We start from the raw sequence: 27,352 nt of genomic DNA, 5'->3' as shown, positions 1-27,352 counted from the left end.
CAAATTTTCCCGCCAAAAGTCTTAGTATATAAACGAACACATTTGTAATGATTTGATTAAAGAGAATTTAAAACAAATAAAATGCTTACTAAATATCAACGACAATAAAAGATGAGACAAGACAGTTCACTTAGCTTTATTGATTTGTTTACTAATAGTAATACAATGCCATATTTACAAAATATAACTCGGCGCATGCGTATTTTAGAGAACCGATTTTTCCAAGTTTTCTGGCGGGAAAATTTGTCGCATTTAAACGGATGGTACTTACAGAACAAATAATAACAACAACAAACATATGAAACATATGTATGAACTGCGGTTATGAGACGTATATGTGAACGATCCTTCGCAGTAAAGCACTATTTGAGCAATAGTGAAAATCAGACCTGAAAAAAATTTCAGGCCTGTACGGGATTCGAACCACTGACCTCTGCGATACTAGTGCAGCGCTCTACCAATTGAGCTAACAAGCCAACTGGGAGCAGGCCATCAAATTAATTCGACATAAACCCGTAGATGATAAATCAAACAACAACAAACATATGAAACATATGTATGAACTGCGGTTATGAGACGTATATGTGAACGATCCTTCGCAGTAAAGCACTATTTGAGCAATAGTGAAAATCAGACCTGAAAAAAATTTCTGATTTTTTGGCGGGAAAATTTCAATTTTTAAACAGCCTTTAGCATGAATTGAACTGACAAAAATCACGAAATAACTTTCCAGACCTCTGCTTTTGGAGTAAATCCTAGCTCTAACTCAACATTTTGTCGACAGAAATGTGCACAACTGTTTTGAACCTTTGAATGAATCTTCTCTTTCACTCGAATAATTCTTTCTTCTTTGAAGTATCAGTCTGCAAAAAATTGAAAGTAGTAAGCAAACGCAATAGATTTTAAAATTTACTTTTTAAAGCGATTATAGCCAATTGTTGGTTTCTCAAGATTACAGAAATAATTAATAATGTAGGACAAGTGAAAATCAGTATTCAAGTCTTTAAGTATTATGTGACTATACAGACAAATGAGAACGTAACCTGGATTTAACGACAAATACAAAAGGTCTCCTATAAATTCATATAATTCAAATTATCCATATTAAAAATTACTCCCTCCAAAATAGCATTGGAAAAAATTGCTCTAAGATATCATCCTAGAAATTTTCAGCGGGAAAACTTATATCTTTAGACTTTGCTGCCTATGGAATCAAGCAATCTATTTTTTCACAGGTTTCGGCGTTCCCTTGTGGACAACGATGGATAGACTTATTTAGTTTGTAAATATTTTGCTTTACCATGGAAGGTCTCAAGGGAATTCCTTCCTTTGCCTTTTGTAAATTTCGCTTATATTTGCACGTGAATAAAAGGAAATTAAACAAAATTCTCTTGTCTTATTACATGGTTAGAGCGCTGGACTGTTGTGCGGGAGGTCGAGGTCGATGGTTCGAGCCCCGGCCGGACCAACACTCAAGGTCTTAAAATAACTGAGGAGAATGCGCTACCTTTCTATAATATCAAGAAATGGATAGACATTCTAGTCTTCTCGGATAAGGACGAATAAACCGTAGGTCCCGTCTCCTGGATCTAGTAATTAGTTAATCTGGTTAGGCAGGGGACGTTAAAGAACCCACTCACGAGATTACTGTGATGTGGTCTGGCCTGTTTACTGGGAATTGGGGGGAGGGGGGCATCTTCAAATAAGTTTCCTTCGATTGTTTGTAAACTGCTGATGCAGTCCGGCCAAAGTCCTCCGAAAAGTGTTGTGATGCGCATTTGATCATATCCACATGTTAATTTGCGCAATATAAATATTAAATTATTATTATTATTATTATTATTATTGATATAAAAATTCCGTAAAATGGCCCAAAAATCTTTCCGGAAATTCTCCAAAAGTCTCGATTAATCTCAAATTTTTTTCGAAATAATCACATAGTTTGATGATAAAAATGCGAGATTCTTGTGGTGTAATTGCCTGGAATCAACTCCAAACTGATTCAAAATTATCATTCATTTACAAGAAAATGAAAGTGTCACCTTCATCTCCTTACATATTTCTCTTTTAAACAAACAGTAACGACAATAAACGGTTGGCAGAGTTTGACATTTTCATGGAGCCCTCTCGGAAACAGCGGAAGAAAACCCGAGTAAATTTGTTTTTCTGTTATGGCTGCATTTTTTTAAACATTATCGCCAAAAAATCCTTAAATGTTGTAGGAATCCTTGAATTTTCTTAAAATCCCGTTTGACTAGAAAATTCCTTAAAATATCCTAATTTTGTATCTAGCCCTAATATGACTTACATTGGGAAAACAAAATACACAACAAAAGAAGTCTCGTGATTAGTTTCTTTGGTGTCACAGTATTGCTGAGCAGTTCCGTATCAACCCTAATGCAGGATATCAATAATGATAAAACCCCATCAAACATACTAAATCTATTTCAGAAAACGTCTGATATTCATTCATACAGTACACGATCGTTTACGTCTGGAAAGTTTTAAGTCAAAAGCTCGAGACTAGAAATACAAAACAATTCCTTCTCTCGGATCGGAGTAAAGTTTTGGAATAAGATACTAAGCTGTACAACGGATCTTCCAAAGAAAGCTTTCAAAAAAGTCCTTCGAAAATTGCTATTTGATATCTTAGAAAAAGAAGATAACTATATTCAAATCCCCATGATCATTAAAAAAAGTAGAGACATAGATACACCTTCTAAGTTTAAACGTCTTCTTAATTTATCTTTTTCTGTGTAACTCTATGACTGTGTAAATAACGACTCATTGTCCTTAGATAATAGACGATTTATGTTACTCAGGTACTTGTCTTGCCCCGTCACTGAGCTTTCTAGCTATTTGCGGGGCAAACTATCCCACTTTTATTTTATGTAAAAAAATCAAAGAATAAAATGTTGTTCAGTGTTAGTGTTGTTGTTGTTGTTGTTTAATAATATTTTCTTTATCAAAAGGAGTTACATATTCCAGATTGCACATTAAAAATCAAAAGCGATACTTTCAGAATTAATTCTGCTAACACATTGAGAAATATGAATAGTTGGAGCATATTATCCCATTTTCTTTTAGCCGAAAGAGCTGGGACATTTGACAACGAGGCGCTACTATTTTTCTTGAATCATGTCAGAAAAAAGTCTAAATTAGTAGATGATACACTGTATAAGCTATTGTTGAAAAAGCTATCAATTTGTCGAGCATATTTCAATTTACTTTAATTTATAATTTTAGCCTTAGCAGCTAAGATATTTGCATTGATGATGAGGCTTTACGATGTTTCTTGAACAACGTCAACCGTTGAAGATAAATTCTAGAAGCTATTTGAGAAACAAATATCAATGAATGGAGCATACTGTCTCGATTTTGTTTTAGGCCCCAAGATTTCTTTCAAATCACGTCAAAAAAGGTACTATATCATTTGGTGTAAACCCCAGAAGCACTTTGAGCTATCAACACCGTTTTGAGAGAATACTGTTCAATTTGGTTGTAGCCCTAAGAGCTCGACCATCCAGTTAAATGATTTGCCTCGAAGATTATTTATTGAATCACGTTAAAAATGTACTATATCATTTGATGATAAACTTTGCAAGCACATACACTATTAAATTTGTTTCAGCCTCGAGAACTCTTATATTTTTGATAATTAAGCTCGAAGATTTTCATTGAATTGCGTTAAAAAGTTTTGAATATGTTTATGATACACTCAAGAAGCTATTTGTGAACAAATATCAACGTGTGGAATATACAGTTTCAATTTAGTTTTAACCTCAAGAGCTCAAATATCGTATTTCCTTTAATATGAGTCCGGGCTTTAATTGAAAATTTCGGCTAAAAGGAGGGCAGCTTATTGGAAGGAGGGCACTTAATCAAGGGAGGTGCCACTTAAGATAGCATAGCAATAGGACTAAAATTAAAAGAACAGGTAACGCATATTAAGATACTATACAACCAAATGGAGATAGAAATAACTGGAACGGGAAAGAGGCTCTATTAATTCCCCTGTAGTTGAAGCTTAAAACGTTTTAAATTAAGTGGCAAAAGAAGCAGATTTTCTATGTATTTCTGCCATTTAATAAAGTGAGGGAGAAAGGAGTGCTTATTCCAGAGGGGCATTTGTTTGATATTTGACATTATGGCCGAGAGGCAACACCATTTACATGCTCAAAGAGGAGCCTTAATTAGAGCGTCGGCGCTTTTTCGAGGAAATATGGCATTTTTGATAATAGAGGCCTACAATTTTTTGTTGATATCACGTCAAAAAAGAAATTCATTTAAGGTGGTGATAAATTCCAGAACAAATGTGAGAAACAAATGTTAATAGCTTGAGCCCCAACTTCTAAACTGTTCGACGCTAAGATGTATTTACTGCAGTCAAGGACGCTTCAATGTCGTAAAAAAATAACGATCAGACTATCAAACTTATAACATATCTTTAAAAATAATTCTGGAAAAAAATTAACTAATGATAATTTTTCAGGGAGAACGGCTATAATTGATTTTCCTCAACGGATGAGAAATTTAAGCAATTGAGTCCTGAATCGTATGGTAATAGCCTGAGAATGTAGAAAAAAATTCTGACTATGTTAGAAGTAATCAGACCCTAAACTTATTATTCATCTAGAACAAAACTCTATGAATTATTTTGCGAAATATATATATTTTGCATCAGACCGAATTGTTTAGCCTTAATAGTAGATAAATTTAGACCACAGCCTGATATAAATTTGTTCTCAAATGAACGCCTATTTTAACATCTAACGACTGGCATGAAATTTTATCACAACACGAACGCATGCCATGTAAGGAAATCCTCCAGCTGAAATTACCTTATAAGTGTATAGTAAACGAATAAGCCAGCTGGTTATTCCCTTTTCTCTGCTTCTTTACTATTGAAAAAATTTAATCTTGCCAAAGTGAAACCTTCCACAACATTTTTAAAAATCTTCCGATTGTGGCTTAGAGTGAAGTTACATTCGTTTGGAAGTTTTGCAGTTAGAAATCAGTTTTTGAGTGAAGCCAGACTACATTACTTGACGATGAAACCTAACGTTCAGTCAGAGACGAAAAATGTGTACGTCAGGCTTGCCAAAAAAAGCATTTGCTGGCAAGTAGTCTTTAAAAAGAATCTTTCAAAATGGGATAACCGAGCTCATTCTAACTTATTCTCTCAATTCTTGCAAAATACTAAGCTGAGAAATTTCTTTAACATCAGTGTTTCACAAAAACAGATAAAAGTGTTTATGGTAGTACTTTCATTAATCGAGCAGAGCTGTGAACAACTGAAAGCCACCTTAATCAGAGACTCGAGGGTCCAAGAAATCAGACATTGAAAAAACTGAATACATCTTTTGCAGTTTTCTTCATTTTTGACTCAAGTTAGTTTTGCATTGCAAACATTCGCTAAATCCAGGTTAGTTCGTGCAAGTAAACTTTTTCGCCCAGGAAGCTCATTTGTCATAAAAGCCAAGCAACTAACCTTGTTAGAGGTTGTCCTGTATGTCTTTCCTCCTTTGCATGTATAGTTTTTGAGGTGTGGTTTTTCCCGTGGTTCTTGACACTGTTCGGGAAGAAAAAAAGAAAAACGCATTGTAAATACATAAATACTTAACTGTCTTTCATTGAAAATATATATTAAAGGTTTACGTCCGAATCGAAAGCCTCTGTTAGACATTCAAAGCCATCACATTTTTTACTGGCAAATGTAAAATCCCTGAGTCGAATTTAACTAGGAAAACTCTTAATTTTATCACAATAAATCATATTTCAAGAACTAGGCAATTGTTCCAAAGCACAAAGGGTTATTATTTGGGAAAAATCAAGCTAACTGTGAAAACTGGCCTTTTACTAAGACCCACGCATATTTGGTATTTGCCGGCAAGCTAAACGTTGCCACGGTAGCTAGAAACAAATGTTTTAACACCAACAGAGAGAGAGGGATAGAGAGCCAGATTGCTGTGCGTATTTGCTACCATCTGTGCGTATTTGCTACTGTAGCAAATACTCACAGCGCGTATTTGCTACCACAAATGCATATTTGCTACCGTAGCAAATACTCACAGTGCGTATTTGCTACCGTAGTGAATACTTGCAGTGCGTATTTGCTACCACAAGGACGTATTTGCTACTACAAATGCGTATTTGCTACCGTAGCAAATACTCACAGTGTGTATTTGCTACCGTAGCAAATATTCAAGGTCAATTTTTACAACAGAATTGAATGCATGCGTCCGTCAGTGAGACTATCAGAAATGGAATTTTGCTACCAATATCGAATATTTCCTTTACGCAACAAATATGCATCATGACAACAAAGAAATACATGCAAGTCTCAGGTGATGGAATATAACTTAACATTTAGAAACAAATTAAACTATACAAGATTTATCAGAGACAAATTATACAAGAAATGGCTTATTAGTCGAAATTATGTTTTCTTAAAGAAGCATAGACTATATCCAAACAAAACTGCTTCTATCAATATTGATAAATAAGAAGCGGCCGAGTTCTCATATAGAAAAGCTAAAGGTAGAAAATAAACAATACGAATAACCCTTTACCATCTCCAACTGCCTCAACAATTTTTTCTGTAATATCCCTTCTACATTAGCATCACAACTGCCAAAGACGGATAGAGGTGCAACTTCTTAACTTTCCCAGAAACAGATAAGTTTCACTTCTCACAGGTTTCAGAAAGTTTTTTTAGAAGGTAGATCATGTGATTTATAAGCTCAGTTTCAAGACACACGGACATTTAAGAATTCTAAGAACATTAAAGGGCAGTACTCATCAAAATATCTAAGCTAAAAAGGTAATAAAAAACGACGGAGGACTGAAAGAAAAAACGCAACCTTGCACTTAGTTCTCAAAAGAGTAACATAGGACAAAAGAGTAACATAGGTTTAACATAGGACTAAAAATAACGAAATCATAGAAAGATGTTTTTTTTTCTGTTCGATCGTTCAGGGAATATTACTTGTCATATCTATCCTCACATGTGCCTAACTGTCATCAATCCATCGTATTTCGTTAAAAGAACAATACTTTGTAGTCGAAAACTGAAAGTGCGTATTTGCTACCAGATGCGTATTTGCTACGAAATACGTTTTCCTAAATAAATCGTGAAAAAATTCCTATATTCACTTATACAAAAATGGAGGCAGTTTTCTTCCAAAGCGCAAACCATATGTGGAAAAACTATTTTGTTAGAAAGAAAGGAAGGAGTTTTATGAGGCGGAAAAGATTCCTACACCTTCAAAAAAATCTTTAACTTTTAAGGTTGAGTTTACTTTATAACCTTAGACAGGATTTTGTTCAAAAATTGAGTCGTGAAAGAATAAAAAATATTTCAGATTGAAGGGGGCTTGGGTGGAGCATATTTTTTCGTAAATGACCTTCGGAATCTGCAGAAATCGAAAAATTATTGTTTTTTAGGGGTCTTTGTACCTACGACTGAGCATTTGCTGCGTTTGTCGGATGAAACGCGCGCTTTTACCTTTGCAATGCTCGCTGAGATTCTCTTCATTTCAGTATTACCGTTAAAAAGAAAGAGTGTAAACTTATGCTGCACATCAGCAAAACACATTTTAAGGTTGTTTGTATCATTTAAAAATGGAGTAGGAGAGAAAAGTAGCAAATAGGTGGGCAACAATCTAAAGAGAGAGAGGCAGAGCTATACATGTAGTATTGCTTCAACAAGCAAGAGAGCGGTAAACCAATCTAAGTTACCATAATTAGACAGAGATCAAAGAAATCACCCACTGAAGAAAATAAATTTACGGTCGAGTATTTTTTTGATTCACAAGATTTACAAGCTAAAATGTTTCATTTCGTTACAGATCTAAAAACCAACCTTATTGGATGATGTTCTTTGTTCCCTCCTCCTCGTCACTTCTCGATTACTAGGCCCTCTTGTCTTTTGCTTGGTGTCCTGTGAGAGAATTAATATGGAAAGATGATGTGAATTCATGCATACTTCTCTCTGGATAAGCAATTTTGTTTATTGAAAATAATCAATATTAATTTTCGGATGGAAAACTTAATGAGTGCCATCACATGTAAAAGTGGCTAATTTAATTAAGGTACTTCATGACGGAAAGACAAGAAAACTTTACGTCAAAAAGGGATCTACAAGATAACTCAGACTGTTAGCACTCGATCGACGAGTTGAGCCTATGCTATGGTAATTTGATAAGACATGAGTACGTTCAAAACATTATCGGTAATGAAAAGGTATTTCTTTTTTTACCAACAAAAGATACAGAGCACTAACATTGCTTCATTGGAGCAACAGTGTTGTAAACCTCTGCAAGACACCTCAATCTGGCGGAGATCGGAGAGATCAAAGATTGGATAAAAACTGATTTTATTTTTTCTGCGGTTTCCTTCATTTTTAACTTTGATTAGTTTGCATCATTGGTCAGATTTACAAGCTCATACGAGTCAAGTTGTTACAGAACTAAATGGGCAACCTTATTGGATGATGTCTCTTTCCTTTTTTTATCCCTTGCATTTTTTGATGTCCAATCTGTTTTTCAATCTTACGCTTGATGCCCAGTGTCCTGATGAGAGATAGAAAGAGAAATTTGGTTTCCCTCACAATAAATATAACAAGAGAAACTACCATCCGCAGTTTCTGCATTAAAGATGAGAACCAGTATTCTGATATGCAGAAAAAGGTTTATAATTTAAAACTTTTGGACGATTACCCTCTCTTTCTTTGGCGGGTTTGGAGAGTAGAAGAAATAACAAGTGATTAATAATGGTAATTGAACTGAGGGGAGTGCAATTTGGGCTGAAATCACAAGTATGATTTCAGACCAAAATTGCACTACACGAGGTTCAATTACCACTTTATTACATCCATTTTGAAATCGCCCAAATACAGGACTTGGTCAATTCAAATATTTTATTGATGCAGCACTGAGCCGGTTTTTAAACAAAAAGCGGAACAGGAAATGCTTTCACATCTTATTTTATATGCAAAACAGAAAGACTTTGACGTCATGTGTCAAAAACTCAGTCAAGCGTAAAATGATGCGATTTAGAGCAAAGAATGGTGCGATTCGGGAATAAATCGCACCAATTAGAGCCAATCAAATTACAGGGACCCACCAGTGATTTAAAAATGGATATAATAAATTCTAATTATTGTCATAAGCACCGAAAAACTGTGCACAATATTAAAAATAAGTACAGAAATCTAAATAGAAAAGTAAAGTACGAGTTTCTAGCTTTGCTCTGAAAGTCAAGCTGTTCAAGAAGAACTGTCATGGCGGCTGCTACTGTTCATGAGAACGTGACGTTGCGTTACATTTATGGTATTTTTAAAATGAGTGACAGGGATCAAATGTCAAGTACTTTTACTTCGTTCGAGATTTTGATTTGTGAAGATCATTCGAGTATTCGCCAAGGAGGTTTTGTCCTTAGTCAGAATAAAGTAAAACTTTTGAGTTTAACCGCGGATTTATTGAGTCGTTCTTAACAGCTACTGAGGATTTGTCCTACACTACTCTACTTTTTCTTGTTCTCCCTTCTTACATTGAACACTGTAAATTGATTTTACAAGGGAAACAAGGAAAAACACGAACAATGTATTTCTATTCAAAATATATCATAGGTTAGCTTATTTACCTGAAGAGAAGTCTCGACAAAATGACATCAAACCGCTTGAACTTTCCTCGGCGTCCGTCTGAACCATTCGATTCAGCAGACGAAACACACACCGACCCTGACAGAACTGGCGACATCCAAGGTAATTGGGTCAAAGTGATTGATTTCTTGACTCCACAAAAACTGTAAAAGACGCTGAAATTTCTTGTAGTTCGTAAGCTCTTTTCACGTGCAGGACCGAGCTCAAATATGAATATTAATTTTGAAAACGATTTGTAATTCAAATTAGTTTTCCATCTTTAAAGGGCGGAACGAAAGTCAGCTTAACCACGCTCATCGGTTAGCTTCGTTCAGTCATGAAACAAATGCGGATAACTTGCTCCAGGCTGATTTTAAATTTAGTGAATTACAACAAAAGGTGTGAGTAAAGTTGTAATTTTAGAAATATTTACTCGGACTCAAATGACTTGAACTTAACAAAATTTTTCTAAAAGATAGATTTCATTCATTTAGCACCGGCAGACCATTACAAGATGTGATAGACTTAAAGCATTCTATACTTAATTTCTCTATACTGGTGATCTAGCCGTTATGCAGGTTCCTCTTTGTGGGCAACACCTCCCACGGTTTCAAACAGACATATAAACACCCCAAATAATATTTTTGGCTTGGCCTGAGTTTGGGGTCCGAGTTCTTTCTTAAACATCGGTTAAACGTCCTATTCCACTCTCTACTTTCGCCTGTTTATTCATTCGAGTGATAACATGAGCTTCTCAGAAATTTGAATCTTTGAATGTTCATGCTAATCAGTTTGTGAGAAGTTTTACTTTAAACAGATCTTTTTTCCGGTCAAGTTAGCTCAAATAGTGGTGCCTGACAAAAGGTAGCTGCGCCCAATTGACTCTTGACTCCTCAGAGTGATTATAACATAATCAAAGTGAAGCGTGCGCTCTGATTGGTCAATTCAGTGTCCATAATTTTCCCATAGGTGTACGCTGTTGACTTGAGTAAATGCAGCGACTAGTTTCCACGCGCTTGTTTTTTCTGGTCGCATAAGATTTCAGTGTTAAATAACAGGGCACTCTTTCGCTGCAATGTAACAATGTTATGTTATAAAACAGATGGTAAACACTACAGCGTACACCATTGAGTCATGGATGCACTTGGTAAGTTTGCTAAGCACTCAAGAAGCAAGAGTCGGCTATCGCCTCGCGCAACTCTTACGCTTCTTTCGTGCTTAGTAACCTCCCACATGCATCCATAGCTCAATAGTGTGCGCTGTAGTGTTTACCATTTGCTAACTAGCATCTAATTTCTCCTTACAATATCACCCCTGTCTCTGGCATTAAGGTCACGAGAATAAAGGAGATAAACACCAACTATAGATGCCATCATTATTCCTGACTGCTCCTTGGGAAATGTATCGAGAACAGTATGGGGATTATGCATTCTGATGTTATGATGTAAAGGGTTAAAAACAAGTGTTATAAACATAGTAAAGATAATTTCGGACATTAGTTGCTTCGAAGAAACTCTCTCTAATTCAGGATGGAACGGTATTCTCAGCCATGACTACGGCAGAAATCTAACCAACTGAGCTGCCAAATACCTGAAGTTGGTGATTTGCACCCACATAGGGTAAAATGTATAATCATAACCAGGAGATAAGGGATTAGAATAAGACGAAATTTTAGGATCTGGGACAAAAAGAAAAGTCTCTGAAATGGGATCATGAACGAAAAAAATATATTAAGGCACTGGCTTGTCGCGGTGTGACAAAAATATCTCAAGAGGTACTTGATTCGAGTTTCTCGAGATTATTCTCGGAAAAGCTAGGCTTCGAAGTAACAGAATGCTTCACTACCAGAAGAAAACATTTGATTCTTCCATCTCTGGACATCAAAATAGGATTTTCCGGAAAGATATGAAAGATTCCTTGTAAAATTTGTTGAGGAGTATAGCTGATGGGGTTTTCTGGTCGCTTGTTTCGCGTTTACTGCTGCGTCCCCTTTATTCTCATTGGAATATCACGCAACGCTCCCCTCCCCCCCACCACCACCCCGAAGAACTCTTTGGGGTCATCCCAAACAACGGCTGCGAAGGAGACTAGGTCTAGCCTTTGAACCTCACGAGACGTACAAAAGAAGGAACACTTGATGACCGTTCAAGTTTATTGCGATAATAAGAGGAAGTATATTACACAGATAATCAGTCACATCACAACTTTAACTGATATCAAATCCTTTAATTACATACAAGAAAAGTAATTCTAATAACTGCTCACAGCAACATTTAGATGCCTACCTAAAGATTCAACTTACGATACAGAAGAGATACCGACGATTTTATGCCAGAGTATATTGACACTTTCCGCAAAGCTTCTTTCAATTATCAATTTCTTAATTATCAGGTCAATTTCGAGAGGGAAAACTGTTTTTGTCGACCTTTTACCTAATGCAAGTCGTTTTCATTTTGAATTTGACCCAATTTATGCACCAATAAGGCAGCAACTTCTGCAAATGAATCACAACGTTACCTCATTACATCATTTTCAAACAAGTACTGTCAGTACTAATTGGCATAATAATTTCTGTTTTGTGTAATTGAACTTAATCAGATCCTCCCCTGCCGTCTCTGGGGTAGTATTCGGCCAGGATGGACTGCGGAATTCGCTTCAACATTTCTTTGGGAAAGATACGCAGCAGGGACCAGCCAATGTCCAGAGAATCAAATACTGACCTATTTTCGTATGTTCCTGCAAGAGAAAGAACTAAGATTATATTTCCTGTATTCTGAGATGCCACAGGCTGCACAAAGATACAGTGGAACCTTCCTTCAAGGCACAACATCGGAACTATTTATGTCCCGTGAGTAAAAGAAACCATTCAGTAAGGGAACAGATAAAACTGTTCTAGATGCATATCTTTGGTCGAGACCAAAGTTTATGGCCCTTGAGTTGAGTTGAGAGGCAAAGAAAGGATTACAAGATTAGAGCTTCTTCGGTACTGCTTAATTCTAAAGGTTTCGGCATCTCTTGAGGCGGTACAATTTAGTGAGCTTATCATTTACCATAACTCCTGAATGTGTCTAGCTTACGACATATTTGTCAGGTTCAGTAAAATTTCCTTGCGTTCAGCCTCGTGTGTAAAAAACATATCATGAAACATGTCACAAGCGTGAACGTGCTGATACACTGTGCTTCGCTGAGATTAACATATCATTCTTAAGGGGATTTTTATGACTGGAACAGAGAGGATTAAATATTTGTCTTCGTGCTATTGTACTTCCGCATTTCATGGTTGAGCGGGGGTTCTTTTTGGTTAGCTTTGGGAGAAAACTTCTCTAATTGGTCTCTGGAGGTTTCACCCATAGCAAGTTCGCCCCCTACCTGAAGTGAAACAAATTTCGTACCTCTACGAATGATTCTTCAAGAGAAACTGAACATACACAACTTCTTTTTTCAAAGTGGAGGATCACCCTGTCATACCTTGTGTTATGAAATTCTTTTCAAACTTGGACAGGAATTCTAAATACAGCAAGTCCTCAGATGTAAGGGCTTCTTCACCCACAACAGCCTTCATGGCTTGAACGTCCTTGCCGATAGCATAGTTAGCATACTGAAAATGAAAAGCCAAGACATTTTGGAGCATTTTTCAATTATGAGTCAACAAAACTTAAAGCAACACGTAAAGCCTCTAAAATTTAAAAACGGGAGAGTCCTGAAAAACATTTAGAGAAAAAAAAATTCAAAATTTAACTCTGATTTTACACTCTTTTTCGATAATCCTAAAAAAAGAAAGAAACCAAAAATCTCTTGTCCTCGGCCGGCTGAGGCAGCAATTTTCTTTTGTGCGTTCCAATAGCTGTAAGGAGTTGAAGACAAGTTCCATTTTTTGCCACTTGCCCCTTTACAAAAAAACGTCATGTGTAACTTCTCCAAAAAAGCAAATGTTTTATTTAAAGAATTAATTCCCGGCTTCAGTAAAGTAGTCATTAAACACTGGTAACCCTTCAGGTACAACTGCAATCACTCGTTGACACTTCCTGAAATAATCTTGTACAACTCAATGAAAGATTAACGTTTGATAACGTTTGATAAAGGCGTACCAGCTGGTTAGAAACATCCGCATGGTCTTTTCTCGTCATGCCTTCACCAATGGCAGACTTCATCAACCGCGACAATGAAGGCAACACGTTGATTGGAGGGTACACCTGGAAAGAGAAATAGCCCCATACTAATGCAGTATTTTTTTTTTCTTTTCTAGTAAAAAAAAAAAAAAAACATTCAGCGTCTACGTACATATCTACTCCACAGAAGAGGAAGTGGTTAGCAAATATCTTCTAATAATCTTTATAAATTATCCAGCAACCATGTTAGGAGAATATAAAAACTCGTCCGCGAGTATGTCATCGTGATATAATAACCAAATAATTCACGTTATTTACAAGAACGTTGTGTTGCAGCTTCATGCAGAATGAAAAATTAACTATCAGATCTTAAATTTACGATAAATGGATTAAAGAACTACCACAGTTTTATCATCTTTGCATCAAAAACAAGTCAAAGCATCACCGTCACTTGATTCTACAGCAACATAATCAGGTTCTGACTTCATGAAAATGACACAGAATCATACCTGTCGGTTGTGAAGCTGGCGATCAACATAGATCTGCCCTTCAGTAATGTAACCTGTCAAATCTGGGATGGGATGGGTGATATCTAAAGGCAACCAGGAAAAGAAAAAGTGTTTGAGGCCTTAAACCACACAACAGGTAGAGAAAGTCTTACTTGCTCAAGCAACATTACTGCATTAAATAAACCGCTCTTTGATTGAGTTTTGTATTGAGGAGGAAGACCAAACTCATCACAATGACAGATCAGAATAGTAGCAACTATCACAAGTGGGCAAAGGTGTGTTCAATTTCTGCCACTCCATTAAGTCTGCTCATCAATCCTTAAGGGGGAGTGTGCGAAGTCCTTTCTCCAATTGATGCTGGCCTCAGACCCTGGGCCAACGATAGCTTGATATGTAAATGCATGCAACCAGCCTTGAGTACTGCCAAATGCAAATAGCCTTGAGTCATGACGGCTTTGATTAAATTGCAACTGTCTTTTTAAGAAGGTGATGACAGTTTTGTAGAAGAACCGGAGAAGATAGAGAAGTAACAACAATACTATCAAGTTTTAATTGGGACACTCACTCACTTAATGGCTTTACTAAGACGTTATAGCAAATTCTTCCTTACCATCATTAGGCATAGTTAAAATGGGGATCTGTGTGATGGAACCATTTCTTCCTTCCACACGTCCTGCACGCTAGTAAATAATAAAAGTTCTGTTAATGTTAAATTCACTCATTACAGAATTACCAAATCACACGTTTCCATTGATACATTGTACTGTACCTCATAAATTGTGGCCAAATCAGTGTACATGTATCCTGGAAAACCACGACGGCCAGGAACCTCTTCACGGGCAGCAGACACCTGCATGGTAAAAATTAAAATTAAACAGTAAAAATTAGACAAAGTGAAGAAACCTAATGCGATTTTCCAATACAATGCAGATCAATAATCATTCTCTGGCCCCAGTTGTTTAAATATCCACTGGATTGTGTTATCTGGGCCCTGAAGTCCCCCCCCCTCCAACATCATTTTGATACATCATTTTCACCTACCTAATAATATCTCAATGCAATTCTCAACCTCAAAATAAAAAATTCAATGAAACAGACCTCTCGCAAAGCCTCGGCATAAGAACTCATGTCTGTAAGAATAACCAGGACATGGTTTTCACATTGATAGGCCAGGAACTCTGCTGTTGTCAGTGCTAGGCGAGGTGTGATAATGCGCTCGATACTATGGATGTAAAGTCACAACTCATTAAAATCATGACTTTTCAACAACATTTATGACAAAAGTTTGAGTCACTCTTAACATAATGCAACACTACTCTAGACTTTAAAAGAAAACAAAATACAAGCTCATTATGTTAATAAAACAAAAAGAAACAAGCATGGTGTTAGGACAAGGAAGGTAATTAAATCTCACATTCAATAAATTTGCAATATAAACAAATGCTGGCATACATGTGGCTTGAGGGGGGAGGGGAGGGGAGGTGGGGTGGGGGGCCCTTCCTTGTATGGCTTAAATATGGAAATATTTCTACAGTTTACAAGCCATTTAGACAGGGGGGCAGTTTTCAGAGTCTAGAGTCCAAGTATAGTTTCAATTCGACTATGTACATGTAGTATCTCCAGATAAGTATCTTTGTGGACCACAGGCTTTCAACAGTGTTTGAACCATAGTCTGGGTTACTGGTATATAAATGTAATAAGCAGTAATTATACACTATTTTGTACTAAATAGATTCACAAGATCTAAGCAGATTTTATCTTGAAAAGGCTGAGGGTTTACAAACACTAGCAGCACACCAACTACTAAACTTCCTTCAGAAGCCCTCAACCCTTTAACTCCCATGAGTGACCAAAACAGAATTTCTCCTCACATTATCAATACAATATTAAGCAGACAAGTGATGAGAATACAGAAAAATGTCAATTCAGAGATTATTTGTTGATCCAGTCCCAATTTCTCTGAACAGCATTGCAACATCACACAGCAGAGAGTAAGGAGAATTACTTATGAGATCTTGGGAGTGAAAGGGTTATGGATAATGATGATAACTACACCTCACTTTAATCAAAAACAAATCTCCTCTGTGAAATAAATAGGATATGGTAGAGATATGAAGGAAAAAAAAATTTTCTTACGTTGGATCATTGGCAAGATTGAGAAACAAACACACATTCTCCATGGAACCATTTTCTTCAAAGTCCTGCTTGAAGAAACGCGCAGTTTCCATGTTGACCTGTTATGGGTACAAGTTTACAGAAAGTTATATATGAAAACTGCAAATTCCAGAGTGACATACTTTGTACTGTAATCAATAACAACATGCATTTTAGGTAATTAAAGACCATTATGGAGAATGGCAAACCTGGGCTAAGCAGGAAAGACTAATTATTAAGGGTAACGGACAAAAATGGGTAAAAGACACACTGTGAAGGCCTATGTGCCACCAGATACAAAGTGGATTAGTTCAAAATATTGCTTTGAAATCTTCATCATTAAATTTAGGTATTTGAAGCAACTATTGCTAAAAACATAGAATATTCAAATTCATGTAAATGGGATGCATGATATAAAGCTATGGCCTACATGAAAAGGCAAATATCACATTTGAAATAAAAAAACATAAGTAAACATAAAATATGTTCTCTTATTTCCTTAAGAAAAGTCCCCTAGGCTACTCTCCCCCTCCTTTTTAACCTATAAATTCCTATGAGTGACTGAAATCTTATTTCTTCCTACAGTATCACTGCTCAATTAAACAGGTCGTGAAAATAAAGGAGATGGTTGCCAATTAAATAATAATAATAATAATAATAATAATAATAATAATAACAATAATAATATTTGTATAGGATAACCCCTTCAGTGTACTAAGTACTGGTATCAGTGGGGGTCCTGTTAGAACCTTTTGATCATCAAACAAATATTTCTCTTGTTCAGTACGACAGGAAATGTACTTAGAGCTGTATAGAGAATATAATTATTTACAGATGTTGGGAAGTGAAAATTGACATTTCTCAAAAAATAAAGTAATAAAGATAAAATTAATTTGGAATTAAAAAACTTGTTGTTTACATGTTTAACTAGTTATAACAACTACATGTTTCATGATCAGTGTATGTAACACTGTCATAACACTTACACCCATAGCAGCAAAAACAATAGCAAAGTTATCACTGTGGTCATCCATCACTCCTTTTTTAAATTTCACCAAACCAGCTTGCCGACATATCTGAGCTGCAATCTGATGTGAAGAAAAAATAAAATTGTCAATATTGTTGTAAATTAAACTTTTGCATAAAGAGTAATAAAAACTTCATTTGCCTGACTTACATCATTGTGAGGCAGACCTGCTGCAGAAAATATAGGGATCTTTTGACCACGAGCAATGCTGAAATGATAAAATAAAAAAACAAATCAAATTATGAACAATTCCACGGACAGTAAAAATAGCAATTTGCTATTTCAAGAATCTGTGTCAGTTCTGTAGGCAATTCAGTTAAACAGCCCAGAAAAAATATCAGGAACTTAAAATATGTTTCTTTCCAAAGACCTTGTGAAGCCTACCTCCCTCACAATGTACAAAGGAAACCAAACAATTGAACTTCTGCCCAAAACTAAAAACAAAAATGTAGCTGGAAGCAATGCTAAACATTTAACCACACTTCAGAATAGAGTTTTCCCTTTATAGTGGTTTGCTGGTTTCCTCCATTTTGATGAGATTTATTCGTCTTTTCACAAAGATCCCTGTGCACACTGCTAAGTTCTGCCTTTAATTATGGTAAATTTAGTATTATTGTGTATTTCTTCTATTTCATAGCATTGCAAGCTAGAGTTTTTTATTTTGTAGGTTCCAATTTACCATTCCCAAATTGCAACCTTTAGAAGCAGCTATGCAACAAAAGTCATTCTAAACTTAACTAACCCATAGTTCAGTGGCCATTATCAAGCATAAAATGATATCCCTTAAAATTTACCTGCGTTCCCCCTGTGATAACATACAATGGTCATTAACTTGGACACTTAAACCATAACCTGAAGTTAAAGCATGCAATATATGTACCAAAGGCTCAGTGGGTGTTTTTGGCCACTATGTCACATATATATTGCCATGCAATGTACCATATGGTCCTCCCACCATGCAAAACATGATATGTTGACTAATGGGAAGTGCTGCATGCCACAACTACCGTGCCACAGTACTGTACATTGTATATTTTTAAAACTAACCTGTTCATTGTATCAATAGCAGAGATCCCAGTCTGAATCATTTCTTCCGGGTAAATTCTGGACCACGGATTGATTGGTTGTCCTGTTTATGAAGTAAGGGGTCAAGATTATCATTACAAGTGATTAACTTAATAAATTTTTAACTTAACAAATTTTCAATTATCCAACCACAAAATAAGAAAATCAGATGATTAAGCAGTGGACAATCCATCAGGTGGCTCTTCCTGTCTACTGTTCCTAGGTCGAATTGGAATTTGGAATGTTGGTTTTTGCCAAGGAAGGAAAACTGGAGGACCTGGAGAAAAACCATCAGAGCAAGGACAAGAACCAACAACAAACTCAACCCACATGTGACACCAGGTCTGAGAATCGAAGCCAGGCCACAGTGGTGAGAGGTGAGAGGTGAGTGCTCTCTTACTGGTGTAATTCAGTTGGCTTCCTACATAAAGCAGCTACATGTATTAATAGCATTCAGTTTTAAATACTTGCATGCTCTCTTGGACTAACATGGACCCACACAAAGATGTCTGATTAATCAAATCAATTCACTTATTAAATAAGCTTGTGGAGTAAAAAATTACATGATTTCTATAGGTACAGTTGTATGAACCAAGTACTCAAATTTCTCCAAGAAAAAAGTGAAAAGAAAAAAAAGAAAATTAAAAAAAATGGTTTTATCTCAAAAAATGTCTCAAAACCTAAATGGAACTATATTTACAGTACTGTAAAACTTATAAATCTATGAACACTAATGGTTTGATTCTAACAGGTCAGTTGTGCATTTGCTAGTCATAATTAAGTCTAAGAAAAGTAAGCACACCTTAAAACCACTTGAAATAGTCTGTTTGCAATTTAATTTTCTCATAATTACCACTACTTTTCATAAAACATCATAACACTACAAAAATACATCAGGTGTTCATAGTTTTCTGAGTTTCAGCATATGAACGCTGACAATTAACAAGATGCATGAAAACACCACCTTGAATGTCCAAAAAATCTTCTGCCATAACTGCAGGGCCTTTATCAATTGCCTTTCCTGATCCATTGAAGACACGTCCTGCAAAAAAAAAAAAAAACATGGCTCACATTGACACTAAAGACCCCAATTGTAATTAAAATATTCTTTTCCTTCACTATACAAGGTCTAAAACATGTACATTTCATTTATGGTGTGCTAATAAATAGATTCATATGTATTTTACCACTTCGCATATTTAGATTCATTTTAAAACCTAATAAAAAACATATTCAAAAAGTTACTGTTCTCCTCACCCAACATATCTGATGACACAGGGGTTCTTAAAATATCTCCAGTAAATTCACATGTAGTATGCTTGGCATCAATACCAGAAGTTCCTTCAAATACCTAAATGTTCAAACAAGACAGTTTCAAAACATGCTGGAGCCAATATTGCCAGAAATTAAACATGAATGCTGCTGAAAAATTATTGTGGGTTATATCTCCACTGCAAATTCCAGCTCAGTCACATGTATGGTCATATATATCTTTGCAGCTAATTGAAAATTAATTTTAGGTCAAAATGGTTTCAAATTTATTTGATTTAACATCCTGTCTTTAAGATACAGTACATTACTGTCATCCTTTGCCAAAAGATAAAAAATTAACTTAGTCTTAATTTACTCTAATCTACAATCATTTTCATCTCCAGCATAAACTTTGTTACAAGAAGAACAAAATCTGGTACATGTGTAGCTGTACAAAAATTAATGATTTTTATCTTTGGTGAGAATCCAGTTTAACCGTCTGTCAAAGCACAAACCACTTTGTAGAAGATTATGTTGACATCCCCTATCATGGAATTTGTACACAAAATATTAATTTAAAAAAACTGTCAAATGCACTATGATTGCTTTTGAGTACCTGTACCACAGCCTTGGATCCACTGACTTCCAGTACCTGACCACTTCTTTGTGACCCATCTTGTAAAGTTAAAGTGACAATCTCTGCATACTTTGGAAACTAGGTAAAAGTAAGATTATAAAATTCAAATAGGCTTCTAAGAAATCCGCAGGATCAAAAACTTATTTGACAGCTGCAGTACTTGTACAAATTCTGTTTTAGTTTCATTATAGATTATTTTCTGCCCCCTTCAATTATGTGGGAGATGATCAAAGTAACCTTGTGGTTAGATTAGTGGATACCAGGTTTTTGCCTGAACAGTGCATTGTGTTGTGTTCTTACATATAGAAAAGACACTTTACTTTAACACTACTACCTTCACCCAGGAGTACAAATTATGGGTTCAAGGCTGCAAATGCTTTGAGAAATCTGCCAAAATTCTGGGGTCAGGAATGGAGAGTGGAGTGGGGTTACATGTGGCATCCCATCAAGATTAAAAGACATACATGTGCTCCTGGGTGCTTAGTGCTACAGAAATTAGAAATGGGCACCAGGAGTCAGGGGCCACGTGACTCTCAGGCCTAATGTATTCATGTGGATTATTACATGTTTTAAAAAACTGATTGTGTTTGAACCATTTTCCCACTACAAACATTTAAATACAAAGATCAAGGTTAACTCAGAGAACCAAAAATCCAATGAGGACATCTAAAAATGGATTAAATAATGATTTCAATTCTTAGTTTGGAAAAAACCATGGATTCTAAAAGTAAATCATTAACCTATTTGAGTTCAGATACAACTTTTATGTAGGTAGCAAATGGTTCTACGTGATGTGCGATTAAGGCCAAAATAAAATAGAGGGCAAAATTACAGAATGCTGATTGGTCAATGAAGAGAGTATTTTTTCTTAATTTTTCTTGAGAAGAGGGAAAAATTGCTAGCTCATGATTGGTACTCAGGTTGCTTAGCAACAGCTAATGCTATCGAAAAGTTGTTGCATGCTGAAGATTTTCTGTAACAATGGCGTCTCGTTTCGGGATAGTTGACGAGGAATAAATCAAAGAATTAAAAGACAATAGTGAAAACGAAAACACAAGGAAAAGCACGGAGTACTGGAAGAATGTTTTTAAAAAGTGGGCGAATGAAAGAAACTTCCAAGCAAATTTAGAGGAGTACGAGAGCGATGTCCTTGACCGAACACTGGCGCAGTTTAATGCTGAGTTACAAAAAGAAAACGGGGATGTGATATGAGCCCGACTCCCTGAAAGTAATGCAGGCATCACTGGAGAGATATCTAAAATCAAAAGCCTATCCAAAGTCCTGGTATCTTTGTGCAAAAATAAAATTTTATTCAGCTCATTCATGCATTTGTGGCCATTGATTCTCTGTAAACTTTAAATGGCTTCCTATGACTGATTACTGAAGAGTGCATTCAGAAATTCAGTAATTTTCCCCTCAATTTCATTAACAAGTAATCGCAATGGGTCCTGGTAAAATTAAAGATTAATATCACTTGTGTTTTCAGAATTTGCTGAAATTGCCCTCATCGCTTTGCAACTCGGGCAATTTCAGCAACTTCTGAAAACACAAGACAGTGATATTAATCGTTAATTTTACTTGGCCCTATGCTATTACCTATACAAATTGATATGATGCATGAATTTTACAGAAGGGTGAGCATGATTCATGAATTTATGAAACTGCGTGGGGCATGATATGCCACCTGAAGTATATGTGACCTGCGAATTTTTCCTTTCATTTCATGAAAACCTTGCTACCATCTTCTACCAATTTAATGAAACAAAAAGGGTAAAACATTTTCAAACTTCTCTTTGGAAGTTTTGATTTTCTACCCACCGACAAAAGAATAGATAATTATTACAGGACAAAGCATGCTATAATTATATAAAAAAGATTGGGGATAAAAATCCAAATTTGTGGCCCTTGCACATCTCAGGCATAACCTTGAACAAAAGGCTGGCCTGGTGAGAATCATTCTCCCACTTAACATGTTTATGAGTTGAGTAAGTTCGAACTCAAAGATCCAATTGAGATTCCCAAAAAATTTGATTAATAATGAATAATTCAAGTTATAAATGTGGGCAAGATAAACTGAAAATAAATGATTAACTATTTTGAAGTAAAGTAGAAGTACAGCTCTGAGAAAAACGTCAAACAGCTTGATGAAATTAGAAAAAAAAAAGATATATTTGCAGTTTAATGCTTTTAGGAAGTTTTGATTAAATTTTCTGCCCACAAGGGGGAACAAAACAAACAGAAAGTAATCACATGACAAATCAATCTGATCATGAATGGTCAAAAGATAATGTCTGGAAATGTATTAATAAAATTTCACGATAACAGAGTATAAAGGAGCCAAGTTGAATCGACAGAAATCTTGCATATGACCAAATCAAACCAGGACGAGTTTGGGCTGAGCTTGTGTCCAGGCATAAATATTTAAAAAACGTAAATTAAATTCAGAACCCGGGATCAATCGAAACAAGGAAGAAAGCTTCAGGTTTTGTTGAGCCCTATTTACCTTTACATCATCCAATATCACCAAAGGACCATTTACCCCTGAAACTGTTCTGTACGCTAGAAAGAAAAAGCAACAAAAATTGCAATCAAAATGTGACTTGCAGATCATAAACGTGAGACCTAAGTGCAAACTTCATCGATTTAGAACTAAAATAGGGAACGAAAAGCAATCGAATGACCCATAACAGTGCTCTTAGAGAATTTAAAGTAATTTACTTAATCTTGGCTGTGAAATATAGTTCCTTGTTACGGCAGCAGCGTGTTCTTTGGCGACTCCGTTTTCACCCGGTGTCGGCGCCATCTTGGAATATGATTAGAAGCATTATCTCACGTCACATGACAAATAATTTCAGGGTGGGGAGGGTCGGGTATCAAGTATTGAGATGAAGCACAAAGATTAAGTGAGCGGTTTACACGAGTACAAAAACTCCTTGGGTTACACGGACCTAAAAGTACAAGTATGTTAAATGACGAATACATTATTTCGGGAGGAAATAAAGACAAGAATACAGTAGCCTTTCAAACCTGTTCTTCCTTTCTGTTGGAAAGTCCTCCTAAATTTCCTCTAGCACTAATATTGATTTTCTTTTTTTTTTACTGTAAATAAACCCCTTCGGGCGGCTGGTATGTCGGCTGATAATGTCCACGGCTGAGAGATTGTCCGAAAAATGAATATTTGGCCGAGAAGCGAAGCTTCGAGGGCAAATATGAAATTTTGAGGGCAATCTCTCAGCCAAGGACATTATCAGCCGACATACCAGCAAGCCAGAACGGGGTTTAATTTTCACATCGCAATTAAACTGCGCTTAAATACAATAAAAAAAGCCAGTGGTGATCTGATGGCGAATGCGCGTGATTGACGCAAGCAAGCAAAAAAAAAAACGAGTTTGGTTTCCTTCCATGTAAATAGGAAAACGGAAAAGTAGAAACTCTTGTGTTGACTATGTTTCTTTTTCACGGAAAAAATCGAAGGACAAATATCGACGCGCCGCGGACGGGGGTTATTGCGTGATAACTGTCCTGTGATTCTGCACCATTATCAATAAAGTAACCAATAAAATCGCGCCAAAATTAATGGGTGGGTTATAAATGTATATATATTTTTATCAGTTTTTATTTTCTATTTTCATTTTTTTTTTTTTTAATTTTTCTTAGGAACACAAGTAACACTACGTGTTAAAAACAAGAGAGGCTTTCCTCTCTTGTTAAAAGGTATTAAACAAAGACACATTCTTTCATTAAAATTGTTTAAAATACAAGCAAGTTCGTGGTCTACAGTCTAGCCAACCGAACGTCAGCTGAAAATCTCGCACCAACGTTTTTTTTCGATGTTTTGATAAGGAATAAAAAAAATTCACAAGCCTGGTTATTGTTTGACTTTCTTTTTTGTTCATAATTCTAAAGGCAAGCGCCTCAGGAGTGTGGGTAAACACGAGTGGGAGACAAGGGAGTATACTTTTAATGAAAGGGCCAGGATGGGGAGAGGGTGGGGAATGCATCACATCTCTCCCCACCCAGTACAGCTTTCCTCCCCGCCGCACCCCGACAGCTTGATAAAATGTCCAGCAGACAGAGAGTAAGCAAGAGAAAGGAAATGAGTAACAGAATGATCAACAAAGAGCGGTCTTGAACAACACTGAGTTGTGATCGATCGTTTTGGGTGTAATTTAACTAATCCACATACTGATAAACCACATGTGTGTACATGCCATGATGATACCACCAGATGTAATGACCCGAATGCATAAAGCTGAGTTTTTTTTCTTTTTAAAGTTTGATTTGGTCGAGACAGAAATAATAATCCTGACTTTTTCATTGGTAGAAGGAGTTTTAAGTGCTCGTAAGATTAACTTTTAAACAAGGGGGGAACCTTTAAGTCGATTGGCGCTGTCTGTCTGGATGGTCGATCGCGAGATTTTGTTTGAAGGAACAAGATAAGGCGTATTTATAGCGCAGTTATCACAAACTAACACTTCGCTTCCTGTTTTGGTTTCCCCTGCTCAAGATAACGCTTACCCAAATTAACGCTAAACAAAATCAAGTGGTGTTAAATCTTGGCGGGCTCCAATGCACATGGCAATTACATTGAAATCTATTCAGTGAATAATCGTAAAAATCGAATTTATTGGTGATCTTTGTTTTGATCGACGATTTGTTCAGGATGCTTACAAGACGCCAGTACATGAGCAAAGCTCTCTCTAGGTTTATGAGAATAAAGATGTTATGATAAACAAACAGACCATTATTTCATGGTCTAGAAAAAGAGACGAAGAGGGAACAGAAATAGAGAATGTGATAACATTCGGACCTTGAATTCACATTTACAAGTCACTTTAATCCACGAGGCAATTCAAAATAAGATTTGCGAGGATGTTCAAGGCTTTCCAGGATCTTTGATAAGGGTTAGGCGCTGTGTTGTACATTATTCTGGAAAGATCCGGCTCATTCATCAATATGAAGAATTTATTTCAAAAATGAACAATATATGTTGATCATGGCGGTGTGTATTATGAGATAATTTATTTGTTTGCATTACAAAACTGTTTCATTTCGGACATAGATCAGTTTGGTGTATGCATTAATTTCAAATTGCTTTTCTAAAGCATGAGAATCACATAAAACTGCTCTAAATTACTATATTGGCAACTAAAATATAGTGACAAGAGAAAACATACTGGACACTTCAAATGCTGTAGCGACTTTATTCGACATGGATTGCTTTGAAATTCAGCTCACAGTTCAGTTTACAGAAGTAGAGCGCCTGCCATCTCCCATAAAACCTTGGTGGGTTTCTTTGAGTTAAAAGTGATTAAAATCACCATAAGTAAAACAATGAACTAAGCACAGTAGGAATTCAAAAGAGGAAATCGAACAAAGCTCATGATCAAGTCTTTATTCAAACAGGGGCACGTGTCTCCTTAGTTAATTTTAAACAATACAAGTTTAATCAAGATCGTCTGTAAGCATCAAACTGTTTCATGTCCTTAATATTAATATGCTAGAAGGAAACCTTTCATCCATCAGTTGTGTACGGAATGATTTTCCTTTTAACCAAAAAAACTCCAAATTGGCGTAAATTTAGATATGCGTTAAACGAGTTATTTTTGGGCAGAAATAGCTTACCTTGCCTCTAACTCGTAAGAAATACGGAGAACTAATACAAAATGTAATCAGGCACCGAAATACTATCGACTCAAATCAATATTGACTTTACGTTCTCCTGACTGAAAAGTATAAGCGGGTTTCAAAAGACATTGGTTTTCCCGTTACATTCATTTACTTGCCTCACGCAAGACCTTTCCTGAGCGCGTTTCATTTTACGCTTGAAACAAACTAGTCAGCAAGGAAATAATTTTTCTTCTTTTTTACCACAAACAAGTAAACGATTTGCTTTTATGTCGATTTCATGAGTTAAGAACACTTGATCGCACGTGCCGCAATACCTCTAGAATCACCTGCTGGCTGCGTGTACATAATGTGATCCACACAGTCATCGATTGCCAATAAATTCATTTTCGCCGTTTACTATATATATTGTTTTCATAAGACGCTCGCAGTTGTTATTAAATCATCAATTACTCTGACACTTTAGAGATAACCTCATTTCTTTCAGGACTGCTCAATTTACTCTAGCTCAGATCATTGGTTCGTTGCCGCACATCAAACAATTGTAACTAATTGTGTATTTGCAGCAGTTTGTCAGCTATTCTAAGCTCCTAAGAATATTTATTTCCTGATGAAAATTTTTTCATAAGTAATGAGTCCAGTGTTTTCCTTTGACGGTCATTTTAGCTTCTCTTAGACACTGATCTTTTTCAAAAGAGATAAAATCTTTGATATAATATCTTCGATTTTTATTGATTCTTTTTGATGAGCCTCCATTCTTTAGAATTCTCGGCGTGGTTGGTTTTACTTGCTATCGATGGATACTTTTATGATCACTCTGTTTGCATTTAAAATTTCCATGCGATACCGCCAATCTTTATGCATTAAAGGTAATCAGCCACTAAAAGTTGTTCTTTTTATAGGCTACCTGAAAAATTATTCCCATTCCAAGATGTTCTGTTAAGATTTGACGTACATGATGGAATAGTTTTAAATCTCATATATTTATTTACTGAAGAACAAACATCAATGTAGGAGGTTACGAAGGCCTGCATACTTACTGAGAGAAATTGTCAACACCTTACTATACTTAGCGGCGTTCTTTCATCAAATATCTTATGGAAAAATAATGTAGTAATCTTTCTAACGGCTAGCTTTTAATGAGGACCGATTCGGGTACTTGTACAGGTCTAGCAATCATTGACCACACGAGTAAAAAATTCAAAGTATTCCATTTTTTTTTAACTATTTACTTCGTTTCGCAAAACGAAGTCCTCTTCTTCTTTATAAATGGTATGAATTAACCTTAAAAAGCTTTAACCAGTTTATTGATTCCGTTTTGTTAGATTA

General features: G+C 35.9%; 1 protein-coding gene and 1 long non-coding RNA gene across 2 annotated transcripts; both read right to left on the bottom strand.

Annotated features, from left to right (window-relative positions):
- Window positions 1-634: 634 nt before the first annotated feature.
- On the bottom strand, window positions 635-9,846 carry LOC111330016 (uncharacterized). Its single transcript, XR_002694766.2, has 5 exons — window positions 9,646-9,846; window positions 8,484-8,573; window positions 7,865-7,942; window positions 5,492-5,572; window positions 635-863 (listed from the first exon to the last, which is right to left on the bottom strand). It is a non-coding gene; the product is annotated as an uncharacterized LOC111330016 (long non-coding RNA).
- A 1,935-nt stretch (window positions 9,847-11,781) lies between these two features.
- LOC111329988 (V-type proton ATPase subunit B) lies at window positions 11,782-23,247 on the bottom strand. Its single transcript, XM_022934770.2, has 16 exons — window positions 23,114-23,247; window positions 22,899-22,954; window positions 20,375-20,473; window positions 19,765-19,858; window positions 19,472-19,549; window positions 18,490-18,571; window positions 17,593-17,650; window positions 17,402-17,503; window positions 16,398-16,495; window positions 15,360-15,483; window positions 15,031-15,111; window positions 14,872-14,941; window positions 14,262-14,344; window positions 13,732-13,836; window positions 13,112-13,241; window positions 11,782-12,379 (listed from the first exon to the last, which is right to left on the bottom strand). Exons 1-16 carry the CDS (start codon window positions 23,196-23,198, stop codon window positions 12,234-12,236), a joined length of 1,491 nt encoding a protein of 496 aa, XP_022790505.1. The 5' UTR covers window positions 23,199-23,247; the 3' UTR covers window positions 11,782-12,233.
- Between the last annotated feature and the right edge of the window lie 4,105 nt (window positions 23,248-27,352).

This window comes from Stylophora pistillata, chromosome 1, assembly GCF_964205215.1.
Source record: "Stylophora pistillata chromosome 1, jaStyPist1.2, whole genome shotgun sequence".
Classification (NCBI taxonomy): domain Eukaryota; kingdom Metazoa; phylum Cnidaria; class Anthozoa; order Scleractinia; family Pocilloporidae; genus Stylophora; species Stylophora pistillata.
This window is presented reverse-complemented; position numbering and strand designations above follow the sequence as displayed.

Excerpts from the sequence above, each read along its gene's own strand:
- LOC111329988 (XM_022934770.2), bottom strand. The coding sequence starts at position 23,198 with ATGGCGCCGACACCGGGTGAAAACGGAGTCGCCAAAGAACACGCTGCT. Across the intron at positions 16,496-17,401 it reads TTGTTTTTGCTGCTATGGGT|GTCAACATGGAAACTGCGCG; the intron begins GTAAGTGTTATG and ends TACCCATAACAG. Across the intron at positions 15,112-15,359 it reads ATGCCGAGGCTTTGCGAGAG|GTGTCTGCTGCCCGTGAAGA; the intron begins GTCTGTTTCATT and ends TTTACCATGCAG.